Source organism: Balaenoptera borealis, assembly GCF_965194805.1.
Source record: "Balaenoptera borealis genome assembly, chromosome: 20".
NCBI classification, from domain to species: domain Eukaryota; kingdom Metazoa; phylum Chordata; class Mammalia; order Artiodactyla; family Balaenopteridae; genus Balaenoptera; species Balaenoptera borealis.
The window spans coordinates 51,095,540-51,120,804 of NC_138879.1; the positions used below are offsets into that span (position 1 = coordinate 51,095,540).

Below are 25,265 nucleotides of genomic sequence, written 5' to 3' on the forward strand. Positions count from 1 at the left end.
CCGCTTCTTTGGCCCCAAGTCCCCTTTCCGCGCCCCTGGGTCCCAGTTAGCAGCTCGCACCCCCTCCTTCCTGCGCCCCGCGTCCGGTTGCCATGGAAACGGGGCAGGGTGCACACAGACTCCTGAGGCGCCAGCCCTGGAGCGTCCTGGAGATTGAACCTGGACAGCCAACCTCTGCAACAGGCTGGGGGCTGAAGCGGGAGCCAGGAGCAAGTGGCGCCTCGACTGAGACAAAGGCTGCGCAGACCCTGCAGAGGCCCCGCCCCCTCCCCGGCTCCGCCCCTCGCCGCCCCCTCCCCGGTAGTAGAAATACAGCCGCAGCCCCGCCGCCGCCTACTGCGTCTCGACCCTGCCCGGACCCGACCACCCGGAACAGGCAGACACGTCTCGCCGCGCTTCTCGCCAATGGCTGACCAACTCTTTCAGCGCAAACCCTGGGACCACGAGCAGCTTCGCCCGGACCCCGACTCTGACTCCGAAGGCCTGTTTGACAAGCCTCCTCCAGAAGAGCCCCCCGCTGTCCGCCGGCCCAAGTCGGCGTGGGCCGCGGGCAGGAAGGCCGGTCGGCGCACCGGTGGGAGGGCGCAGGGGGCCCGCCCTGGGCAGCCCCCCAAGGCCGCGGCGCGCCCCCAGCCCCAGGAGGAGGCGCCTCCGCTGCACGAGGGCTGCTATCTCGACCATTTTCCGCACCTCTCCATCTTTATCTACGCGGCCATCGCCTTCTCCATCACCTCCTGCATCTTTACCTATATCCATTTACAGCTTGCCTGATTTGCTGGGGATGGGCTCAGGGCTGAGGGGGGAGGGAAGGGAAAAGAAGGGCTCGGCATTTTGTGTCTGGAGACGCGCCGCACCCCCTAAATCTAGCTTTTGATGCTTCTTTTCTTCTCTGCTTGTCACTACCTTTGTCTAACTGTCCATCAATAGGAACGTCCAAAGCAGCTACCGCTAATGAAATAAGCACCTGGGGATTAGGGTCGGGAACACAGACTCCAACGTTTAGAATCTCGCGGTGCGATTGAACCCCATTTATAATGAGGATAATGTCCTTGGACCCTACCGCTTTGTGAGGTGGGGGCACGCAGAGGAAGCCTGTCATTTTGTGTCTGGGGCGCGCACAGCGAGCCCAACCCTCTGTTCTTTAAGGGATGAGCCAGACCCGGGCCCGCCGCTTTCCAGAGAGAGGGCCCCGCGGAGGGGGTCGGCGCCCTGGCCTGGGATAAGCCCAAGCCCTGTGATGCTGCATCGCCCCCGGAGGAGCCAGCAGTGCCCCCCGAGCTGGCGCAGAGCCCGGAGCGTGGGAACTGGCGGACCTGAGAGCGCAGGACACAGTGAGTTTGTCGGGGTAGCGCGCCACCTGCCCAGAGGCTTGAGCCCACCCAGACTGTGCGTTTCCCTGCCTTAGGGTTTGATGCCGCTACCGACACAGCCGAAGGAGCTGTCCTGCCAGGAAGCCACAGTCTCGTCGTGTCCTGGACGGCTTGGGACCAACGGCTGTAGACCTCCAGAGACGCACGCCCATAGCTTGCACGCTGCGCGGGATGAGGCGCTGGGGTCTATAGGGGGCTGTCATTGCTGTCTTTGTGGACCTGGGGGGGCTTCATCCTGGCCCAGAGCCCTTCCAGAGCTATGGGGCCCAAGATGAAGGGGGTGAGGGAATCTCTCATTGACAAGAATTCGTGCTAGGAAACTACCCGACTCCTAGGGGTTTGTCATCTCATACCTAAAAGACCTAACACCAAAACCCACCTTGGCAGGTTATTTACCCACCTGCCATCTCTGTTTACACATGAATGTTAAATGTCAAAACATAACGCTCTAATAATACTGCATATACTTTACTTGGAAATGCCTGTAATTATGGTACCTCTGATGGAATAAATGCTCCTTTTCCAGTCTCCTTTATATTCTGTTCTTTATTAATTTACAACTATGCAGTGGGCCGACCAGACTTCCTAGTCTGCTCCAAGTTTCATCCCATAATCTTCACAACATCCCTACTGTCCCTCCGAAACAAATTTCATCCCATTATCCAGCATTCCAAGATACAGCATCTCTCTCCACTAAATAGCTATACAGACCTCTAAATGACATCTTCTCCATATCACGTCCCGACAGCATACCAGTGTCCAGTTCTACTGTCCCCTGACAGCAGGTCTGTCACTATCCCATTGTGGCATTATTCACTGCCCCTCAGTATTTAGTCCCCACTTGCCTCCATCATCAGGACACTTCTGCCCCTGGACAGTCCTCCCACTGAGCTCTACAATTTGCCCCCTAACTCACCCAGCTTGTATCTTTATAAGCTCAGTGTTTGCTAATGTCAGAGCCTTGTCATTTCGCAGTTCCATTTTCCCATAGTCCCATATCACTACATGCCTTAGTATCTTGCCGCTTTATTTCAGTGCCGAAAGCGTGACGTCCACCGTTTCCCAACGTCAGCCTGTGCTGTCCAGCCACAGTCTACTACAATAATTTTCCCCCAATAAAAGGCACTATTCCCCAGAATTAAGTCTCCAAGTTACCACAATATGTACCTCTCTCTGTTTTTCCAGTTTTCAGTCTTGGATATTGGATCTTTACTGTCCTTTAATATTGACTAACCACTGAATCCCAAGACATGGCCCAGTGCTCTCCAAACATTTGGTCCCATTGTTTCCCAGTCACACATCCCCTCTTTTCTTTTTTTATTTTTATTTTTTGGCTGCACCACAGGGCATGTGGGATCTTAGTTTCCTACCGCACCCCCTGAAGTGGAAGCTTGGAGTCTTAACCACTGGACCGCCAGGGAAGTCCCTCACAGAACCCCTCTTATGCCTCACACAGTCCTTCAGTGACTACTCAGGATATGATCCCCCAATATTTTGCCCTCAGTTAATCCCCTGATAGAACGCCCCCCCCCCGTTCCCAAAAGCAAAGTTCCCTGTTCCTTGATATTTGACACATTGTTCCACAAATATCATGACCCTTTCTGTGCCACCAGATCTAGGCCTCCATTTTCTTCCCCAAATTCCAATATCTGGTTCCCATGATTATACCATTATTAGATCCTATTGCTCTACACTTCGAACACTGACTCCAATATTCTCCTAAATATGCAGCCCCATTTGATCCCTTTATTTCAGGATTCACTGTATTGTTCCTCAAATACTTGGATTATTACTGTCTCCCCAGTATTGTGCTCCAGTCTTCCTTAACATTCACCGCGTCATTGCTATCCCTGATGTTAAGCTCACCCCAAGCCCAAAATCAATCTCTCTTCTCGTATACCCCCATATTCTCCCCTATTAGCCCTTACTTTTCCCCATACCTTGTTTTTGCTGTTGTTGTTTTTAGGATGGCTACAATTTTTTTTTTAATTTATTTTTGGCTGCTTTGGATCTTCGTTGTTGCATGGGCTTTCTCTAGTTGTGGCGAGCGGGGCCACCCTTCAGTGCAGTGTGCGGGCTTCTCATTGCGGTGGCTTCTCTTGTGGAGAACGGGCTCTAGGCACGCGGGCTTCAGTAGTTGTGGCACACAGGCTCAGTAGTTGTGGCACACAGGCTTAGTTGCTTTGCCACATGTGGGATCTTCCCGGACCAGGGCTCGAACCCGTGTCCCCTGCATTGGCAGGTGGATTCTTAACCACTACGCCACCAGGGAAGTTCCCTACCCGTCCCCCCCACCCAGCCTCCATACATTGACATTCCTGAAATACCTGAAATTCTCCATATCTCCTTGAAATTCCTGATTTCATTGAACTCCAATGCTTGGCCCATATTTTCTAAATTAAATTTTCACTACCCTCACATCATCCATGTGTCCCTTTAGCATCCCCATATGTCTGACCTGGCCAATTTTCCTTTTATATAGTTTAAGTGTCCCAGTATATTTGGTCACATATCCCCTCCACTGCCTCCCTATACAGAGCTCTCAATTGTCCCCCAGTTTCTGGAATTCCAATATATCCAAAATATCCAGCCTCTCCACGCAAATACTAATGGACAGCCTTTTCAGAGTTTAACTATAAAAACAAAAGGGCACTCTTTTTGGTCTTTGTGCCATGCTGCTCAAGAATCAAATTCTTTTTATTTATTATTTATTTATTTATTTTTGGCTGCGTTGGGTCTTCGTTGCTGTGTGCGGGCTTTCTTTAGCTGCGGCGGGCGGGGGCTACTCTTAGTTGTGGTGCGCGGGCTTCTCATTGAGGTGGCTTCTCTTGTTGCAGAGCACGGGCTCTACGTGCATGGGCTTCAGTAGTTGTGGCTCGCGGGCTCTAGAGCGCAAGCTCAGTAGTTGTGGTGCCCGGGCTTAGTTGCTCCACGGCATGTGGGATCTTCCCAGACCAGGGCTCGAACCCGTGTCCCCTGCATTGGCAGGCGGATTCTTAACCACTGTGCCACCAGGGAAGCCCCAAGAATCAAATTCTTTAAAAAAAAAAAAAAAAAAAAAAAGATCAAATTCTAGAGAGAGTCTTATTGACCTAGCTAAGCTCACATGTCCACTTTTGGCCAGAAGGCAAAAGAAACATCTTAATAAGAAGCCCCCATGAAAATAGCACACTATAGGAAAGAGACAGCTTCCCAAAGGAAAACTGAAGTTATCAAGACCATGGATACTGGGCAGGCAAAAATAATAGACATCTAGTAAACTGACTTTTAGCAGATCACAAATGATAAAGGGAGAAACAATTATTCTGGACATTTGTCCTATTATGTACTGACTTCCCAAAGTGGCTACACCATTCTACATTCCCACCAGCACGTATGGTTCCAATTTCTCCACGCCTTTGCCAAAACTTACCTTTAAAAACAAAAGTTAGAGTCGTCTTAGTGAGTATGAAGTGGTATCTCATTGTGGTTTTGATTTGCATTTCCCTGATGGCTAATGATGTTGGATTATCTTTTCATTTGCTTAGCCAAGTGTATATATTCTTTGAAGAAATGTCTATTCAGATCCTTTACCCATTTTTAAATTGGGCTGTTTGTCTTGAATTCTATGGGTTCTTTATATGTTCTAAACATGTCTATTATCAGATATAATTTGCAAAAATTTCCTCATTCTGTGGTTTGTCTTTTCACTTTCATGATGGTATCTTTGAAGTTCAAAAGTTTTTAATTTTGATGATGTCCAGCTTATCTATTTTTTCCTTTGTTCCTTATGTTTTTGGTGTCATCTCTAAGAAACCGTTGCTTAATTCAAGATCACAAAGGTTTAAGCCTATGTTTTCTTCTAAGAGTTTTATAGTTTTAATGCTTATATTTAGCACTTTGATCCATTTTTGAGTTTCATTTTTATACATGGTTTGAGTTAGAGATCCAGGTTCAATCACCAATGGCCAATGACTTATGTAATGAAGCTTGCTTAAAACCCAAAAAGAGAGGGTTTGGAAAGCTTCCAGGTTGGGGAATCAGAACGTTTACATGTGCCATCATGCCAGACCCAAAGTCCACAGGGACAAAAGCTCCTTTGTTCAGGGCCTTACCGTATATCTCTTCATCTGGTTCTTGACTCATATATCCTTTATAAAAAACCAGTAATCCAGTGAGTAAACGGGCTTCCTGAGTTCTGTGAGCTGCTCTAGAAAATTAATTGTACTCTAGGAGGGGGTCTTGGGAACCTCTGATTTATAGCCAGTCAGTCAGAAGCACAGGTAACCTAGGCTTCTGATTGGCATATGAAGTGGAGAACAGTCTTGTGGGACTGAACCCTTAATCTGTGGAATCTGATGCTATCTCCAGGTAGTGTCAGAATTGAGTTGAACTGTAGGACATTGACCTGGTGATGAAAACTGCTTGGTGGTATGGGGAAACACCGTCCCCTTTCCAACATCAGAACTGAGTGCAGAATGTCTTAAATAGTATTTCCTTATAATTCTTTTTACTTCTGTAAGGGTGGTAGTGTGTCCACTCTTTACTTTCTATTAATACCATCCCAAACTGTCTCCTAATTGGCTGCCTGTCACTACAGCAGCAGGATGAGAAAAGTCTATTTGGGAGTATACAATGGGGAGCAGGCATGATAATGACGGAGAATAAATAAATGCAAGGGAAAGCTTGGGAATTGGCATCTAGGGAGACTGGTTTTTTTTTTTTTTTTTAATATTTATTTATTTATTTGGCTGCGCCGGGTCTTAGTTGCCACACATGGAATCTTCGTTGCGGCATGTGAACTCTTACTTGTAGCATGTGGGATCTAGTTCCCTGACCAGGGACTGAACCCAGGCCCCCTGCATTGGGAGCACAGAGTCTTAGCCACTGGACCACCAGGGAAGTCCAGGGAAATTGAAGGTTTGATATTACAGAATCACAGGATCTAATGCAGAGGGAAGTAGGAAATTGGATAAGACTGATGCTGGATGGAGATGAGGCAATGAAGCAGACTGGGTAACCAAGTATTTGTTATCCTGATTTATTTCTGAGTTTTTGAGAGAGGAATTTAATTATTAGAGGACAGTGGGGCCAAGTATATTAATTTATTCCTGCAGAGACACTACTATGACAAATAGTCACAGTATTAACATCCAACAAGTATTAAGCACTTACTCAACATGTAATGGATGCGAGTTCTAAATACTGTGGATTTCACCCTTCTATCCAAGTCAGGTCCGTATTTTAACTGTATCCAAACAAACCATATTATTGCATATATAATGAGGCCAAGCAGATCCCAGCTGTTGTTTCCTTAATAAGCAGCCTAGGGGGCTTCCCTGGTGGCACAGTAGTTAAGAATCCGCCTGCCAATGCAGGGGACACGGGTTCGAGCCCTGCTCCGGGAGGATCCCACATGCCGAGGAGCAACTAAGCCCGTGCGCCACAACTACTGAGCCCGTGTGCCACAACTACTGAAGCCCGCACGCCTAGAGCCCATGCTCCACAACAAGAGAAGCCACCGCAATGAGAATCCCGCGCACCGCAACAAGGAGTAGCCCCCGCTCGCCGCAACTAGAGAAAGCCTGCGTGCAGCAATGAAGACCCAATGCAGCCAAAAATAAATTAAAAAAAAAAAAAAAAAAAAGCAGCCTACATCCTTACAAATACCTTAATTTCTAATTTCTAATTTCACTAGGTATGTTAGTTTCCTGCAGCTACTGTAACAAACTTAGTGACTTAAAACAGCAGCAATGTATTCTCTCACAGTTCTGGAAGCCAGAAATTTAAAAGAAGGGGGTCAGCAGGGCCACACCCCCTCTGGAGGCTCTAAGGAAGAATCTGTTCTTTGCCTCTTCCAGCTTATGGTGGCTCTTGGCATTCCTTGACTTGTGGCTGCATCACTCCAATCTCCCTCTGTGGTCACAAGGCCTCCTCCTTGTCTGTCTCAAATCTCCCTCTATAAAGTCATCTGTCATTGGATTTAGGGCCCAGCCAGATAAATCAGGATGACCTCCTTATCTCCAAATCCTTAACGTAATTTTATCTGCAAAACCATTTTTCCAAATAAGGCACAATCACAGATTCCAGGAATCAGGACACGGACATACCTTTTGGGGGATCACCACTCAACCCACTACACCAGGAGATTTTAAATAAGCTCCAAATGTAAAAATAAAAAATAAAAAGAAATGATCATTTGGGTAAAAAGTCATACTGAAGGATGCATACCATGATATTATATACAGCAGAAAATCACAAATCAATGCTTTAAAAATATATATATTTAATGTACAGGATTGGAAAAAAGGACTCTTTGATAATAAACATATTCCAGGTAAACACAGGCTTCCTAAACTGATGAATATTTAATTGCAAATATTAATACCCTAAGTTACACTTCTATATAAAGGAGAAACTCCAAATCCTGTTCTTTAGGAAGACGTGGAAGGCAAGTAATACCTTAAGAGCAACTATTGCTATTTCTCCCCTTTCCTTGGGTGATCTAACATTTTACATGGATTAGTTACAAAAGGAAATATTAGACTCCATTGAATTTAAGCACAAGACACAGCTAAAATTTATCACTGAGAGTACTAAATATTTGATGCTTATGAGTGTGAATAAATAAGTTAATTAAATATTAGGTACAAGGCAGATTCCAAAACTAACTGAAGCGTGAAAAAAAAATGGTATAAATACCTAATAGTCAGTTAATATAAATTTTGCTATTGGATATGTTCCAGGCTTCCTTTTCTATGCCAGTGAAATCTGCTTCCTTTTTGTCCAAAGTCTTCCATTGCTGGCCTCCAAGACAGTATACTCTTTAACCTCACCAAGGCCTTGATCATGGAAAGGATTTATTTTAGAAACAAAATAACTTCTTTCTTCTTTCTAAAGGTCATAGTTGTTTTTTCTGCTACTTGCTTCCTTGAACGAGTTATTGAAGTCCCTGTGTGAGAAAAGTTACTGGGCAAGAACAAGCAGTCTGTGTTGGCTGTCCCGCAGTGCAGTGGCTGGTTAATAAAGAAGGTGCCCACTTAACCTTTTTCTCATTTGGTCTCATCCAAAGAGTAAGGCAAAAGGATCAAGGTTACAGAGGACTCATGACCAAGGTACAACTTTTACAAATATCTTTGAATGGCCAGGGAAAAAGCTTTACTTCTTCAGTCATGCCCCCAAATGAGTCGTTATTGGACCAAGAATCCCTTCCCACCCATTAGAGGCTGCTAAGCACAGATGCTTCAAAGATCAGCTCAAGGTAGTGCATAGATGCTTCAGGAGAGTGGACCAAAAAGGAGGAGGATGTGGAATACAAGAAAGAGTGAACAAAGGAGACCCCCCAAAAGTACACAGTTCACTAGGATCAGAATGGTCATTGATATAAACCCCTTATCATTCCACCTTCTGACAAACTCCTTTTACTATTTAGACATTAAGATATTTTCAGTCTTTTGCCTTCCTTTTCCACATTGTCTCTAATATTCTGTAGTTTTCTGGAGTTCTGGACCAGGAACACCAAGCTCTCCCTAAAATCACTAGTCCCATGGTCTCTGCCAACATTCTCAAGCTCATCAAACAAAGACAATGTCTGTTTGAGTTTGGCCTGAACAATTTTTTGCTCTTCTAATTCTGCAAGAAGGGCCTGCTTAGTGCATAATTCAGTCTTATACTTCTCCTGTAACTGTTCAATTTCTTTTTGGAGAAGCTGGAATTCTTCCTCACTATAAGGATGCGTCTCCTGAGATTTATCTTCCGGAAGCAAGACGTTTGGGGGAATACGCAAGATCAACTGTAAAAACAGCTGCTCCATTTTGCCAAAAAGGGTATCAAAACGTCCTTTCATGAAGCAAAGAAACTTTTCCGTGCACTTACGAATCTGGACTGGGCTAATCGCACAGTCTGGGATGCCATCCAGCTTCTTCAGAATAACCTGTTCAACAGCCTGCATCACTTCAAATAGGTAGTCTTGAAATGCAATGTAGATCCTAAGCATGCAAGTTTGCGGTGTGAAGCCAAAGAACTGGGCCTCATAGGTCATCGGATCAACAGACATCTTGGCTTATTTTGTTTTGTTAATTTTGAATGTGAAAAATCTGCAAATGTAATAAGAAAAAATTTCATTTGTGTTCAAAAAAATCATCTGATGAAAGTAACAAATGTCATTACAGATAGAAAAGCAAACAAAAAAATATGAAGCTTATGTTCCTTGATACCTGATGCTACTTCCAGCCTCACTCATCCGCAACAGGATACAAACCCTGCCTCTCTGAGGCTCTTTCCATCAGCCTGTAACCTCCCTTCTTCCTCCTCATTGTCCATGTCCCTCACCTCTCAGTTACTCAGGCTTCTGGCCTATGGATCAGCCTTCGGAATTCTGTTATCATCCCAGACAACTTTCAAGTTTACATGGATGATCTTACCAATGCCCTAGAGACTCAGTTTCTTGAGTTTCGATGATCTTCATCTCCACTCTTTTAGCCACGTGGCAATTGATATTTGTAACTTCCTTCCCCAGCTGCTCCTACTTTTTGACCACAACCTGATATGCTAGTCTTCCAACGCTCATTCGCATTTTCATATTATACCTTCATCTTCAAGACTTTCAGCCGTCTGATCTTCTTTTTCTAGCTCTCAGTCTCTCCCACCTCACTTCTTCCTCTCTCCATTTTAAGCTCCATGATCCATCACTTCAACGGCTCCCTTGCCAAGGTCCTCAACTCCCCTGTCCTTCCAACCTTGCCATCTGAAAAATATCCCATTAGAAGCTGAGCAAGCCTGATGTTTTCTCAAGGGTCTGGGGGACATTCCTTTCAAATGTAAACATCTAGGAAAATAGCACTCCTATCTCCCTGTCACTGTGGGTGTTTAACCTAGGGACCTTTTTCTGAGCTGTAACCATATACTTGTCATAGAAATAAAAGTATTGATAGTTTCATTATTCCTGCAAAGTCATTAGCTAAAACAAATGGCTACCTCAATTACCAGGTGAATTTAGGATGAACCTTATGAAATAATTTGAAGCAAGTGGTGCAGTCAAATCTTTCTATGGGACAAGATGCTGTTAATCTTGAGAACTTATGTCATGGCTAAAAATAGAATGGTTGTAATGGTTTAGCTGTATAAAATAGGGTAGAATTTCTTTCTGTCTTTGTAATCTCATTCACAGATTACCTATAATGCATTATAATCCAGATATGCTTATTCAGTAATAAAACTGCTTTCTCTTCTATGTCTTGTGGAGAGGATTCTGTGGATTAACAGGATTTTAATTTCAATGCTACCCTATGCCTTCAGGATCAATTTCAAACTCTTTCACACAGCTTACAAGGACCTTCATCATCTGACCTTCACTAACCACTCTGTCCTCCTTTTTAAGGACCTCACATATGCATAATTGAAGTGATAATACCTCCTATTTCATAGCACTCTATATTTGGTCCATGCTAGGTCCTCTCTTATTTTATTCTTCTTTCATCTCCCACAGGAACCTACTCCAGTGTTTTAATGTATGCCTTTTCAGTTCATCTTTAATTTTAATTCATCTTTAAGAGGTTTTAGACATGCAGTTGACCTTTGAACAACATGGGTTTGAACTGCACAGGTCCAGTCATACGTGGATATTTTTCAGTAGTAAATACTAAAGTACAGGGGCTTCCTGGTGGCGCAGTGGTTAAGAATCCGACTGCTAATGCAGGGGACACGGGTTCGAGCCCTGGTCCAGGAAGATCCCACATGCTGCGGAGCAACTAAGCCCGTGCACCACAACTACTGAGCCCGTGCACCACAATTACTGAGCCTGTGCTCTAGAGCCTGAGAGCCACAACTACTGAAGCCCACGTGCCTAGAGCCCATGCTCCACAAGAGAAGCCACCGCAATGAGAAGCCCGTGCACTGCAATGAAGAGTAGCCCTGCTCACTACAACTAGAGAAAGCCCGTGCACAGCAATGAAGACCCAATGCAGCCAAAAATAAATAAGTAAATAAATATTCAAAATAAATAAATAAATAAAATAAAGTACTACATAACCCACAGTTGCTTGAAACTGTGAATGTAGAACTGCATATATGGAGAGCCAACTCTAAATTACACAAGGATTTTTGACTGCTGGGTGGATTGGCACCCCTAATCCCCACGTTGTTCAAGGGTCAACTGTATAGTCTTGAAAAATACAGTTTTGTTTATGTATGGTTTGCTTTACATTATGTTTGCAATCACTTCATGTTATTACACTTCATTGTTATTTTACTTCATTGGTTCTTTTTTTATTTTTTATTTTCTTTATTTTTGGCTGCGCTGGGTCTTCATTGCTGCGTGCACGGCTTTCTCTAGTTGCAGCGAGCGGGAGCTACTCTTCGTTGCCGTGCACGGGTTTCTCACTGAAGTGGCTTCTCTTGTTGCGGAGCACGGGCTCTAGGTGCATGGGCTTCAGTAGTTGTGGCTCACGGGCTCTAGAGCGCAGACTCAGTAGTTGCAGCGCACGGGCTTAGCTGCTCTGCGGCATGTGGGATCTTCCCGGAACAGGGATTGAACCTGTGTCCCTTGCATTGGCAGGTGGATTCTTAACCACTGCGCCTCCAGGGAAGCCCCACTTCATTGGTTCTAACTGAAGTATTCCATTAAGTTTACCATATGCATATACCGTACTTCATGTGTCCACTGTCCATAGTTGCTGGGCCACAGAGTTTACTCATACATAGTTTCACTAAATACAGCCAAAATGTTCTCCAGAACACTAGGGGTGGGAGTACAGCTAGGCTGGTTTACCCTCCCATTTGCAGTATATGAGAATTTCTTTCTCATGTCTTTGCCTTCACTTGATATTACTCAAAATTCTTATTTTTGCCAATCTTGTAAAATTGTTTTACAGTGTTGCTTTTTGAAAACCAAAACCATCTAACCCCCACACAGGCTGGACACTGAGGACTGCAGCTACCGACGGTCTGCTTGCCTCCCCAAACAGCTGACTGTTTACATTATTTTCATTGTCCAGACGGCTTGATTGTTCATTATGAGCCCCCGGAAAGACTGATCAACTCTGAAATGCTAAGCACCAACAATCTGTACAGCAAGATTCTCTGAAACCCTCGCCTCAGCTGCTTCTACCAATGCTGGACTGCTTTTCATGAGCTCTACCCGATCCTAATCAAGCCTCCAAATGGAAAAATCCACCTTAAACCAAATTTGCGATTCTCAAAAAACTCCAATCTTGCCTGTCATCCTTACAAGACTCTGCCAAAGCTCTGTCAAGGTGTTTTGCTTACCAGGGTAAGCAAAACATTCAGCACTGTTTTATCAATAGGCTGTGAGGGTGATGTTTGGAGTGTAGGCAAAAATATTTTAATGTGCGTTTCTCCAACTGCCAGTAAAGTTGAGCACCACTCGAAACGTATTAACTCTTCAGGTTTCTCCTTCTGTAAATTACCCATTCATATCCTTTTTAAAAACCACTCTCTCCAGCCTTTTACTTAATTCCTTCCTTATATACTACCAGACGAGGCCACTCCCTGTTCCAACAACCTTTAGAGCTTCCTTATAACCCACCGAATAAAGTATAACATTCTTAACTTTGCCTGCCATGATCTGACTACTCTTTGTTCCAACCAAACCAAGCTATGGCCTTTCCCTGTGATGTCTTTCCCTCAGGAGAGGATGCCTGGAGAAATACTTTCCAAGGGTCAGTTTAAATACACTTCCCTGGGGACCCACCCCCTCCTCTGAATTCCCATCAGGACCTCTCTTCGGGCACTGGCCAAGTCCTACTTTAGGATATTATTAGCACGGGCCTATCTTCTCCGCAAGCCTTAGATTTCCTGAGGGCAGGATGAGTACGGTTTCAATCGATATTTACAGGTGAAACGCGGGAGGTGCCCAGGACACCTCAGCGAGTAGAATAGCCCAAGCTTCAGAAACAACGGGGCAGGAACCACTTCCGGCCTGAGGACTAGCTCCCGGCAGGCCCCGCGCCCCCGCTGCATGCCGGAACCTTCAGGGTGGAGGTTCGCGGCCCACCGGAGACGCTGCTCCATCTGGCCGCTCCAGCGCCCGGCGATGAGGCCTCAGCCAGTGCCACACCCCTTCTCGCTCCTCTTCAGAGAAAATGCAGCCCCGTGGCACTTACCCAAGCGACCATGAGAGTGACGAATTCGACCAAACACCGGCTTCTCGCCACCTCCTTTAAACCACCGCCTGCTGCCAGAGATAGGCGGCGCCGCTGACTCCCCCAAATTCCGACCGCTAGGTGCCTTAGAGCGAGGGCAAGATGCCACCGCGCTCCTGATTGGCTGGCTGTCTGGGGGCAACCTACATTGGTGACGGAAAGGGGACGAGCGGGAAAGCTAGCTGTGGCCTGCGGGGATTGGCGGAAGGAACCGATACTCACTCTCTTTCCCGCGACGTAGGTGGGTGGAGAAGCGAGGCTGGGCCGCCGCGGAGACACAACTCGTGATTGGCGGGTGTGCTTTCATTCGGGCTCTAGCGTTTGGTGGCTGACCAACTGAGCAGCGCTGATTGGGCAGCAGCGTAAAGGGGAGGGCCCCGCCCTGATCCCGCCCCGATCCCGCCCCGCCGCTGGGACAGACTGGCGGAAGGGGAAGTTGGGGGGGGGGGGGCCGGCGGCGGCGGGGAAGATGGCGTACCAGAGCCTCCGGTTGGAGTACCTGCAGATCCCACCGGTCAGCCGCGCCTACACCACCGCCTGCGTCCTCACCACCGCCGCTGTGGTGAGCAGCTGCAGCGCCAGCTTCTCATTATCCGGGCTGGATATAACCGGGTCCTCGGGAAACGGGTTTGGGCCTCCGGGAAGCTCAGAGGGGTTGGTCTCAAGGGTGGGTGGAGGCATACAGGGTTCACTTTGGGGTTCGGAGTGGCCCCGTGAGTGCTTATCCGGTGACCCTAGAAGGGAGTGCTACTCCAAGAGGGCTGGAGGATCAGGACTGCGGGTCAGTTTCTGAGAGATAAAGGCAGGATCTGTACCAAGTCAGGGCTGCGGGAGCCGCCCACCCAGGAAACGTGTCTGAGAACTCCTGCGGTGGCCAAATGATACCGTGGTGACTAGTGGAAGGAGGGTCCGCTTACTGGAGAAACGTAGATATTGAGGATAGAAAGCTGGAAGTTGTCGAGCGGGAAAGTCTTGAAATAGAGTCTGTGATAGAGGTTGGCTGGAAGCACCCAGCCCTCACGGTGGCAAGGTATTGAGTCTTGGTTCTTTTGAGTGAATTCTGTTGCTTCACACAGTTGTTTCAGGTGGTGCCCATGTGTTGGGCAGATTCGTAGCAGCTGCTCTTACTTGCCCTGTATCTAAGGTATCACCACCTGCCTTCCATACCTTCACATTACCCTCAACTATTGAAACATCAAACAGACTTTTATTTTGTGTTAGGTATTGGGGAATACAAAGAATTGTATCAATTCTACACAATTCTTTACCAACCTTTTCCTCCAGCCTAAGAAGAAAGCCTTAAATGATTCAGCCTAAGTGACTGCGAGCGGGAAATTGCTGGCCCTATTAATCTTTTGTTGTAAATGATGATATTTTGTTTCTTGATTGACTTCCTTGAAGAAACTCTTTTTCTATTTTAGCAGTTGGAATTGATCACACCTTTTCAGTTGTACTTCAATCCCGAATTAATCTTTAAACACTTTCAAGTAAGTGGTCCATCACAACCGCCATTAATGTATCCGTTTTTAAACTTGTTTTTCTTACATTTTAGTAGCTAATTCTGTCATATACTGTCTCAAAGAATTCAGTGGGAATACTTGATTATAAAGCTTATGGAGGTGGGCGAGGGGGTTGGCTGGGGGGATACAAAGCAGTGATTCTTGCAGCCTGGAACTTTTAAGAGATTCTCAAGCCTCTCATCATGTACCAAATCAGAATCACCAAGGGTAGGAATTAAGAATCTGTATTTTATTTTTAAAGTTCCCTGCATGGTGTTGATTTGATGTGTCCAGTTCCTGTATTTAGGAATCACTGGTTCAAAGTTAATGTTATAGATTGAGAGGAGACTGATGAGCTAGCTGTCCAGGGAGAGTCTCACAGGGTGCCCTTATTTTGTGCACTCACCACCATGTACCACCCCTACCACCTCGGTGTTACTGCTATGGTCCTGTTCAGAGACTCAGTTCAGTTAGCGCTCTGATCCATCTTCCAGGGATCACATCATCCTAACAGAACTCCGGAAGACTGACATCCAAGACAACATGCCAGCGTATTAGATTACAGTGAGAGATGGTCCTTTCCAGTAATTTGAGTGCTAAAAGAGAGATGTGTTTTCCTGTTCTAGGATGATCATATAGGCTATAGTTGGAGTAAGAGAGAGACCCCAAAACCAGTAATTCTGTCTCTACACCTGCTGTTGCCTCTGTCCCAAATGTGTTTCATTCACTTTATACCCACTGAACTCCAGCTTGTCTTTCAAGATGCAGCTTTTGTGTAGCCTTCTCAGGTTCATCCTCCCTTGTGTCCTTAGGGTATCTGTAAATATTTTTTTTATATCTCTCATCTCATACTTGCACTTATTTATATGCTTGTCTCCTCACTAGGTTGAGGACTCTAAAATCCTGGATGCAGTTAATATGTAGTAAATGATCCTGAATTGTTTCAACTTTAATAGTTACCAATTCTTAAGAATTAAATGATGCATAAAGCAGACCTGTGGACCCTTATCACTGCCTTCTTCCTCCTCTACTCACATGGCCTTCTCTGGGAGCTATAGCTCCATCCAAACAAACGAGACTTGATTTTGCCTGGGGTTAAACTCTTGTTTTTTTGTTTTTTGGGGGTTTTTTTGGCCACCCATGTGGCATGCAGGATCTTAGTTCCCCAACTAGGGAATCGAACCCACATCCCCTACAGTAGAAGCATGGAGTGTTAACCACTGGGCCACCAAGGAAGCCCCTGAGGTTAAACTCTTGACACCACGTATCTGCAGTTGGAATTAGGATTTCTAAGTTTAAGTTCAGTCGCCCTCTACAAGCTGTGTGTCCTTGGGCAGGCCATTTTAAAATCATCCAGGTCTCTTACTTTCCTCATATGTGAAATGGGGATGGTAGTGCCGACCTGCTCATCTCACAGGATAATTAAGGTCACATGAGAGAACAGAATATTTTAAAACACTTTAAATGTTAAGTGTTCTATCATTGTGAGTAGTTGTTTTTATTGCAGGCGTGGATGGTTTGGGTGGGTAAGAGTGTATCAGGGTTTGAAAATGAGTGTCTGTGTATCTACCAATTAGACTCTAATTGTTAAAGTATTAGGTCTTTACTTATAGGGAGTTGGCTCTTTGTTCAGACTAGAACTTGAATATTTGCTTTAGAGTTACTCTTCACTCTGGATGTTTCTGATGACTAATATAGAAACATTTCTTAGCAATTGATAGTAGATCCTGCAATTTTCCTTTCATATCTTGAGACTATTCATTAGATTGTGATACTACATATATGAAAGCACTGTTTTCCTATTCTGCAAATTAATCTAGTCTTTCCATCAAACTTTTCCCATAATTTGCCTGACCATATGGTATGGGTTTTAAAAAAAAAAAAAAAGAAAGAATCACAATTTCAAGTTTTCTGTCCTACTATCCTTAGAAATTTCCTGGGGCAAACGATGTCTTTCACTGAAGCAGCACAAAAATTCAGTGTCAGATTGTGTGCCTCACTTTTGAGTTCAGACATAGTATCTCCTATTCATGGCCTTCCAACCCTTGTAGTCATAGGATATCTCCTTCGTCTTATTATAAAAATGTTTCCTGGTATATTTTACTTAATCTATCTTTCTCTTGATTTTTTTTCTTTTAACAGATATGGAGGCTAATCACCAATTTCTTATTTTTTGGGCCAGTTGGATTCAATTTTTTATTTAACATGATTTTTCTGTATCCTTTACTAAGTGGGGTTAGCATAAAAACTTCAGGTTTACTTAGGAAATACAATATTAAGTTTGAAATTATTAATCCTGTTATTTTTGTTACCATCTTAGCTGTAACTTCTGGCTACTGGCTCAGTGATACACAGAATAGTTGGTCAGTTAGTAATGTTTTGAGGGTGTTTGTAGGTCACTGTTTATTCAAATGGGAGGTATTTAACCGTAAAATGTTTACATTTCTGCCCATAAGCCACTTACAAATCTGAACAAGGGAGAGCAGAAGTGATTTAATTGAGGCGTACTTACAAAATAACACCAGCGGGCCCCAAGTGATAAAACACAACCTGGGAGTGGGTTCATGGGGGATGGAGAACTTGAGATCTCCTTGAATCTTGGTTGCTGGTTCTACTGGCTGGAAAGACAGTGCCGTGTCTCCTGGGCTCGCCATGTTCCAGTTTGTTGAAAGAGAGGAAGACTTGTGCTCTGATCAGATGGTAATTGGGGCCACTGAGCAGGGCATTTCTCCTGCACCCCGACCCTCTGGATTAAGAGGGGAGTTACAGCTCAGCTCATCTGCAGTAGACAGAGGGCCTTTTAGGGGTGACAGGATTCCTGCCCTAGGATGGATTCCTGTGTCTTCTGTATGGTATATCATTCTGGTAAGTTTCTAATAATTAAATTTTTTCATTGTAATGCCTCCTTATTGACTGAGGTATAGCACTGCTTAACTCCCTGGCCTGAAAAAGCAGATTATTACATGAAGCTTCTTGATGGGGATTTCCTCCAAATTAGGTTGTGAAAAAGCAAGGATGGTGTAGACTATGGTGTGGGTGAACATGGGAAAAACAGTACAAATTTGAAAAGGTGTAGTAGGTGACGGGAAGCATGTTTATGTGGTGTCTGGCTTAGTTCCCCCGTCAGGAACAGTTTTTGTAAACCAGGGAGCCGGTCTTCTCTTCACCTTGCCTAAAACGCCTGGTAAAAGAGAAGCAACGATACCACCACTCATAAATATTCTTACAGAAACAAAGGCTGACCTCTTACACATAAAGTGAAGCCCAGGTGTACTTAAGTGATGCATTAAATTTTACTTTCTTCATATGTGTGTGCTTAACATTTTCTTAACTTGGAACTTAAGATATCGTTACTGTCGAATGCTAGAAGAAGGCTCTTTCCGAGGTCGGACAGCAGACTTTGTATTTATGTTCCTTTTTGGTGGATTCTTAATGACTGTATCCTTCGACAAATAGAACAAATACAGGAAAATATTAAAGAACTCCCTCTGTCTTCCTAAAGCTTTTCATCTGTCTCCCAAAATTCACTAGGTACTCGGAATGAACAGATAAAAGTAGACCCCCCCCCCAGATATTAGCTTCAGGCTCCTATTTATTTTACAGCGTACTTTATGTGACAGCTTTTCTAAGCCTAGAGGTTGGACAGGATGCTTTTCTACTGTGAGCAAGTCAGAGGAACTTTTAACCCAGGTGGGTTACTATTAAGTATCTTAGATGTATTCTTGTTGATGGGTGTACTTTACTTTTAAACTAAGTTGTTAAGACGTTTATTTGGTCAACATCAAAACTTTTTTTTAAGTTTTTATTGGAGTATAGTTGCTTTACAATGTTGTGTTAGTTTCTGTTGTACAGCCAAGTGAATCAGCTCTATGTATACATATAGCCCCTCTTTTTTGGATTTCCTTCCCATTGTTTAGGTCACCACAGAGCACTGAGTAGAGTTCCCTGTGCTATACAGTAGTTTCTTATTAGTTAAATAAATTACTTTTTTGAAAAAAGAATTGTCAGCTGAGTACCAGACTTGGATGTAGCCCTGTCTGACAAGATGGTTTTGCTCCAGCTGGCTTGATTCGCCTTTGTAAAGGTCCTCATGGTGATTACTGACCAAGGAATTAACACATATTCCAAAGAGGCAAGAACTTCATGAAAGCAGAATATTAATTTGAATTAGCAACAATTCAGATGTTGTCGCCTAAGCAGGTTTTTGCCTGATGGCTCTGGGTAATTATTTTCAGGCTTTTTTTTTCCTAAAGATGTAACTACTGCTCGCCTTTCCTAATTCAGATTTGTGTTAGAACACAATCCTTAGTTCTCTTGCCCAGTCTTCCCTATTATACTTAATGTTGCTGTTTTCCTTAATGCCAACTGCTAGCTTTTTGGTTTGTTTGTGAGCTTAGTTTTCTTGGGCCAGGCCTTTACAATAATGCTTGTCTACGTGTGGAGCCGAAGGAACCCGTATGTCCGCATGAACTTCTTCGGCCTTCTCAATTTCCAGGCCCCCTTTCTACCCTGGGTGCTCATGGGCTTTTCCTTGTTGTTGGGGAACTCAATCATTGTGGACCTCTTGGGTAAGACTCTTAGCACTACTTTTTCTATTATTTTACTTGCAAACTTATTTTGTCACTATTTTTCATGTTAATTCTGCCTGGCCTTCATATACAGCTGTTATAGGATTATCTGATAGTTATATGCTCAAAGACTACAATATTAGTTTTCAAGATGTTAATAAGTATATTTGACATTTCTTCCTAAAGAGAAGAAATTTTTGTTGGTAGAGCCTCCTGCAATCAAATTTCTAATCCTCTCCCTCATCCTTTATTTCTGGTTGACTCTAGGTATTGCAGTTGGACACATATATTTTTTCTTGGAAGATGTATTTCCCAATCAACCTGGTGGAATAAGAATTTTGAAAACACCATCTATTCTGTGAGTATTTAACACCAGGTTACGTGTTCCTTGCAGATAAACCGGGGCTCCTAGCACACATAGTTCAGGCCAGTAAATATTTGGAGATTGAGCAATCTGGCTGCCGTTGAGGAGCAATTGGATTGGGTAGGAACAGACCATGCCAGAGTTGCGGCAGGGGGCTCAAGGTGTCCTGAGGGTGATGTGGTAATTGCTGTCCCAGCTGACCGCCAGCACCTCCTGTCCCAGGGAGGAGCCTCCTGGATTCATGAAGGATGCTGTCTGAGGTGAGAGAGGTGAAGTAGCAAAGTGGGCAAAACCGACTAGCGGGAGGTTTCTAAAGGTGGAACGTCTGGTCTTCCAAACAGGTGATAGAGATAAGCAGTGACGTAGAGTGGAAATAGCTTTGGGCTGGAAACCAGGTATAGGTTGTTTGTTCTGCCAACCAGCCATGTGATTTTAAGCAAGTCCCTTCTCCTTTTTCACATCTCAGTTTCCTGAGGGTAGAGCTTTGATTTATAGGACCTCCTTCTATGCCAGAATTTTGTGTCCTTGGGATGTACTGCATTAAAAAGGGTTCACTTGAGGAATAAAATGTTTTTATTATTAAATGTTGATTATAGAATAAGCAAAACCAAGAAAGTATAATCCTCCATAATCCCACCATTTAGATATAACAGTGGCTACCACTGTTAACTTTTTGATATGTATTCGTGAGCCTTTTACTATCTGTGTACTCTTTAAAAAATGCTATTTCATAAGCTTCTTTCTAATGTAATATATCATAATCATTTTTCCATCATAAATGTCTGACAAAATTGTAACAGCTGCATGATACCCCCGATATGAATGGAGCACGATTTACGAATCTCTTATCGATGGACACTGACATCCTTCTTGCTCTTCCTTCCATGATTGGAGTGGTGAACATTCTGTAGCTACACATCCATATAGCATGCGTAGCGGCACATCCTTTGCACACATCCATGATTATTTTCAAAGGATAAATTCCTACAAGTAGAATAGCTGTTCAGTTTATTGCCAAACCGCCATGCAGAATGGATATTCAGGTTTACATTTCCACCAGCAACGTATAAGTGTCCATTTCCCCACATCTTCATCAAATGTGGGAGAGCCCCATGACCCCCTTTAATGTGCACTTTCTGTAAACAAGGACAATCTCTTACATAGTCAAAATCTGGAAATAAACATTAATCCTCAGACCCAATTCCACTTTTGGCAGTTGTCCTCAAAATGTTCTTTATAGCAGAAGAATGCAGTTCAGATTCAGGTGTTTCACTTCGTTACCACGTCTCTTCAGTCTCCTTCAGTGTGGAGAAGCTCCTCAACTTTACCTTGTCTTTCGTGACATTGATGTTTTTGAAGATTATAACCCCATTTTGTAGAATGTCTCTCAATTTGGGTTTGTCTGATGTTCCCTCACATTTAGGTTCAGGTTTTGCATCTGTGGCAGGAATATCAGAGAAGTGATACCGCGTTCTTCTGATTGCAGCCTGTTGGCACAGGATTTCAATTGGTTGAATTTGCCAAAGTGGTGGTAATCACTTTGATTACTTGATTAAGGTATCTGCAGGGCTTCTCCACTGCAAAGTTACTTTTTTTCCCCTTTGTAATTAAGTGTTTTGTGGAGAGGTACTTTGAGACTACGTAAACATCCTTTTTCTTATCAAATTTCAATTCATTTATATCTGTAAGAATCCGTGGTTTCATGTTTTATTCATGGATTATAATCCCTTATTATTGTTGTTTCTTTTGATGCTTATATTGTCCCAGATTTGGCCATGGGGAACCTCCTTAAACTGGCTTTGAAGTACTTTTCAACATGCTCCCATCTTTTTTTTTTTTTTTAAACCAATTTATTACTTTCTGGCCCAGCAAGATATCCCGGGCTCATCTTGTGCTCTTCTTGACACAGTTGTAGAATCAGCTATTTCTTTAAGGAGCCCTACTTCCTTTTTAGTAGAGAATGGTATTTAGAAGCCAAGGTCTGGGCGGCAAATGTGCTTATTGCTTTTGGAGTATTACTGCTCCCAAGTCCTCTCAGTGAACAGAGCAAGGGAATTATATACATATGCATATGAGTGTATATACATGTATGTTTTCAGATCTATGTATTTTTAAAACATGGGTTTATACGGATACTTGCAGTTCTGGTACAACTCCACATGATTCATTCAATTTTTTTTTCCTTTCTATATTTTTCCTCCAATATTTTATTATGAAAATTTCCAAACTTACAGAAAAGTGGAAAAAATTATACAGTCACATTTACCTACACATAGATTCTACAATTAACAGTTTACTATTCTTGCTTTTTGTACATCTATCTATCCCTCCATCCATCTTTCCATTCCAGTATACTTAATTCTCTAAATATTTTAGAATGTGTATCACTAACTAGAGTTCTTTTTTAAAATTTATTTATTTATTTATTTGGTTGCACCAGGTCTTAGTTGCAGCAGGCGGGCTCCTTAGTTGTGGCATGCGAACTCTTAGTTGCAGCATGCATGTGGGATCTAGTTCCCTGACCAAGGATCAAACCCGGACCCCTGCATTGGGAGTGCGGAGTCTTAACCACTGTGCCACCAGGGAAGTCCCTAACTAGAGTTCTTTGTTTATATACAACAAAATACACAAATCACAAGGATTTCGACTAACGGGTTTTCATAAACACACATACCTATGTAACCCAAACTCATATCAAGATAAAATTACCATTACCCAGAAAGTTCTCTCAAGCCCCTTTCCTGTCAACCCTGCCCCCTTCCCCCAAGAAACAATCACTATGCTGATTTTGTCCCTCCACAGATTAGTTTTGCATGTTCTACAACTTCATGAGTGGAATCATATAGTATGTATATACTCCTTTGTATAAGGGCTCTTTCATTCAACATAATGTTTTTGAAACTCACATTGTTTTCCTTGTATCAGTAATTTGTTCCCTTTTTTGCTGAGTAGTATTCTGTTTTATGACAATCCACCCCTTTCCATATTTCCCCATTCTCACTGATAGTGAGAAACCCGATTCCTGTTATCATTAATGTTTTTACTTATTTAATTAATACCCCCATATGTAGCCAATCTCTCATCACTGTGTCCCCCTGTTCCATATGGATGCCTTGCTCACCCTTCTCTGCCTCAGACTCCCTGTGTCAGGCTGCCCTCTTATGGGGGTGCCCTCCTTACCCTACTCGGGCTCTGACACCCTGCAGCAGGCCAGCTCCATGTGTGCATGCCCCAGCTGGGCTCTTGACCCCCTATGCAAGGCTACTCCCCTAACCCCCATCCTGCTCTGGACCACCATGGCTCCGCCCCTCCCCGCCCCCATCCTGCTCTGGGCCACCATGGCTCCGCCCCTCCCCGCCCCCATCCTGCTCTGGGCCACCATGGCTCCGCCCCTCCCCGCCCCCACCCCACGCACGGACACCTGCTTTGTTCTGCCCTACCTAATGTTTGGGAAGTAGATGGGGGGGGTCTCAGTTTTTAACATGCTTTCCTTTAATTCTTGTGAGAGCAAACATTTTCATGTTTTTTTAACCATTTGGATTTCCTTTTTGAATTGCTTGTTCAGCTCTTTATTTTTCTTTTAGTGCCTGTTTATTGTTAATTTGTAAGAATTAAAGGAGCTCATATTGAAATATAGACGCTTTTTCTGACCCCAGTATAAAACAGGAGTTTTCAGGTAATCTAATTTCATCAGCTGTGGGCAAGTACAGTTAAAAACATGAATGCAAATAGAGGATGCTTCTTTAATGGTTAATTCTTTAAGGAAATTTTGAATGACCATATAGTAGTATTTTAAAAGTCTTTTGGACATTTGCTATCCCTTCTTATGCTCCGTGTGATTTTTCTTGGAATAACTTGTTAATTTTTTTAAAAAGTTTAATTACAATAAAGTATACATAAAATTTGTCATCTTATACATTTTGAGTGTACTGTTCAGTGGCATTAAGTACATTCACATTGTGCTTCTATCACCACCTTCCATCCATAGAACTCTCATGTTACAAAAGTGAAACTCTGTATCCCTTAAACATTAACTCTCTATTCCTTCTTTCCCCTGAGTCCTTGACAACCACCATTCTACTTTCTAGTCCTTGACAACCACCATTCTACTTTCTATCTCCATGAATTTGACAACTCTGGGTATCTCATATAACTGGAAACATACAGTACTTGTCCTTTTCTGACTGGCTGATTTCACTTAGCACAGTGTCTTCAAGGTTCATCCATGTTGTAGCATGTCAGAATTTCCTTTCTTTTTAAGACTGAATAATATTCCATTGTATGTATATACCATTTTGTTTGTCTATTCATCTGTCAGTGGATGTTGGGTGATACCTTGGTTGTGGGGAGACATTCATGATAGATTTAGGGAAAGGTTACAAAACAGAAGTAGTGTCTAACTTTTGTAAAATTACATATATAAAAGTTCTGGAGGAATATTGAAAGTGTCAGTACCTCTGGGGATTTAGGATGTTTTGCTCGTATATATTTCCTGTTTTCTCTACAATTACATGTATTGCTTTTGTAGTAAAAATTAGTAAAGGAGGTAAAAGTTAATGTAAATGCGAAATAATTATGAATCCCTTCAAAATATGGAACTGTTTCACTGGTAGGCAGACGTAGTGCTTGTCCATTGGTGGAAACCCCATGGGATCTTTTTGACCTTGGAGTAGCATTTAGGACCTAAGATGACTCTGGGACTAAATTATATCTGTTGGCTGTCTTTTAGGAAGGCTATTTTTGATACACCAGATGAAGATCCAAATTACAATCCACTACCTGAAGAGCGGCCAGGAGGCTTTGCCTGGGGTGAGGGCCAGCGCCTCGGCGGCTAAAGTGGCAGTGCCAATAACGAGACCCAGCTGGGAAGGACTCAGTGACATACCCACTGGGATTCTTTTATCCTTTGTGTTGCAAAAGTATGGACACTTTTGACAGCTTGACAAGATTTTGACTCCAGAAGCACTTTATGAAATGACACACTGATTAAGCCAGAAGACATTTCCAGCAGTTTGCCAGTGGTTCCTCACTACACTGGTACTGAAAGTGTAATCTCTTGGAGCCAAAAAACTGGAGACACAAATAGCCTGCTGCCTCGAAGGAACAAGTACCTGAGTACTTGAGTTCTGTGGTGACGGGCAGAGTTTTTCCTCTTCCTCCTCCTCTTTGATAGACGAGGCCGTGGTGTAAATGGAAGTTTCAGAGAGGACAAAATAAAACTGAATTCCATCTCTCTCTCACTGAATTAAAGCTTTTGTGTGTGATCTTTTAAATTATCACCATGTCTCCTAGCTCTCCTGCATAGGTCTGCACTCAGAGCAGTT

General features: G+C 43.6%; 3 protein-coding genes across 8 annotated transcripts; 2 read left to right on the plus strand and 1 right to left on the minus strand.

Annotated features, from left to right (window-relative positions):
* Positions 1 to 272: 272 nt before the first annotated feature.
* Positions 273 to 1,425, plus strand: LOC309617893 (uncharacterized protein). Its single transcript, XM_082370848.1, has 2 exons — positions 273 to 1,331; positions 1,406 to 1,425. The coding sequence occupies exon 1, from the start codon at positions 406 to 408 to the stop codon at positions 769 to 771; it is 366 nt and encodes a 121-aa protein (XP_082226974.1). The 5' UTR covers positions 273 to 405; the 3' UTR covers positions 772 to 1,331; positions 1,406 to 1,425.
* Positions 1,426 to 7,613: 6,188 nt separating this feature from the next.
* Positions 7,614 to 13,611, minus strand: MIS12 (MIS12 kinetochore complex component). Of its 2 annotated transcripts, XM_082370840.1 has the most exons (3): positions 13,472 to 13,606; positions 9,938 to 10,095; positions 7,614 to 9,445 (listed from the first exon to the last, which is right to left on the minus strand). In XM_082370840.1, exon 3 carries the CDS (start codon positions 9,403 to 9,405, stop codon positions 8,785 to 8,787), a length of 621 nt encoding a protein of 206 aa, XP_082226966.1. In that variant the 5' UTR covers positions 9,406 to 9,445; positions 9,938 to 10,095; positions 13,472 to 13,606; the 3' UTR covers positions 7,614 to 8,784. The 2 variants fall into 2 exon arrangements, with proteins under 2 accessions (XP_082226966.1, XP_082226965.1); XM_082370839.1 differs by lacking the exon at positions 9,938 to 10,095 and having other exon boundaries at positions 13,472 to 13,611.
* Positions 13,612 to 13,616: 5 nt separating this feature from the next.
* DERL2 (derlin 2) lies at positions 13,617 to 25,191 on the plus strand. Of its 5 annotated transcripts, none has more exons than XM_082370792.1 (7): positions 13,617 to 13,751; positions 14,932 to 14,997; positions 17,152 to 17,225; positions 18,354 to 18,447; positions 19,382 to 19,577; positions 19,845 to 19,935; positions 24,671 to 25,191. In XM_082370792.1, the coding sequence occupies exons 3-7, from the start codon at positions 17,215 to 17,217 to the stop codon at positions 24,774 to 24,776; spliced, it is 498 nt and encodes a 165-aa protein (XP_082226918.1). In that variant the 5' UTR covers positions 13,617 to 13,751; positions 14,932 to 14,997; positions 17,152 to 17,214; the 3' UTR covers positions 24,777 to 25,191. The 5 variants fall into 5 exon arrangements, with proteins under 5 accessions (XP_082226918.1, XP_082226915.1, XP_082226917.1 ...); XM_082370789.1 differs by lacking the exon at positions 13,617 to 13,751 and adding an exon at positions 13,946 to 14,072; XM_082370791.1 differs by lacking the exons at positions 13,617 to 13,751; positions 19,382 to 19,577 and adding exons at positions 13,956 to 14,177; positions 18,613 to 18,699.
* The last annotated feature ends 74 nt before the right edge of the window (positions 25,192 to 25,265 follow it).

What these genes read in the sequence shown, in the direction of transcription:
- LOC309617893 (XM_082370848.1), top strand. Translation starts at nt 406, where the DNA reads ATGGCTGACCAACTCTTTCAGCGCAAACCCTGGGACCACGAGCAGCTT.
- MIS12 (XM_082370839.1), bottom strand. Translation starts at nt 9,405, where the DNA reads ATGTCTGTTGATCCGATGACCTATGAGGCCCAGTTCTTTGGCTTCACA.
- DERL2 (XM_082370788.1), top strand. Translation starts at nt 13,980, where the DNA reads ATGGCGTACCAGAGCCTCCGGTTGGAGTACCTGCAGATCCCACCGGTC. An exon ending in TTATTTAACATGATTTTTCT is followed by an intron (nt 17,226 to 18,353) that starts GTATCCTTTACT and finishes TTGGAACTTAAG; the next exon opens with ATATCGTTACTGTCGAATGC. An exon ending in AATCATTGTGGACCTCTTGG is followed by an intron (nt 19,578 to 19,844) that starts GTAAGACTCTTA and finishes GGTTGACTCTAG; the next exon opens with GTATTGCAGTTGGACACATA.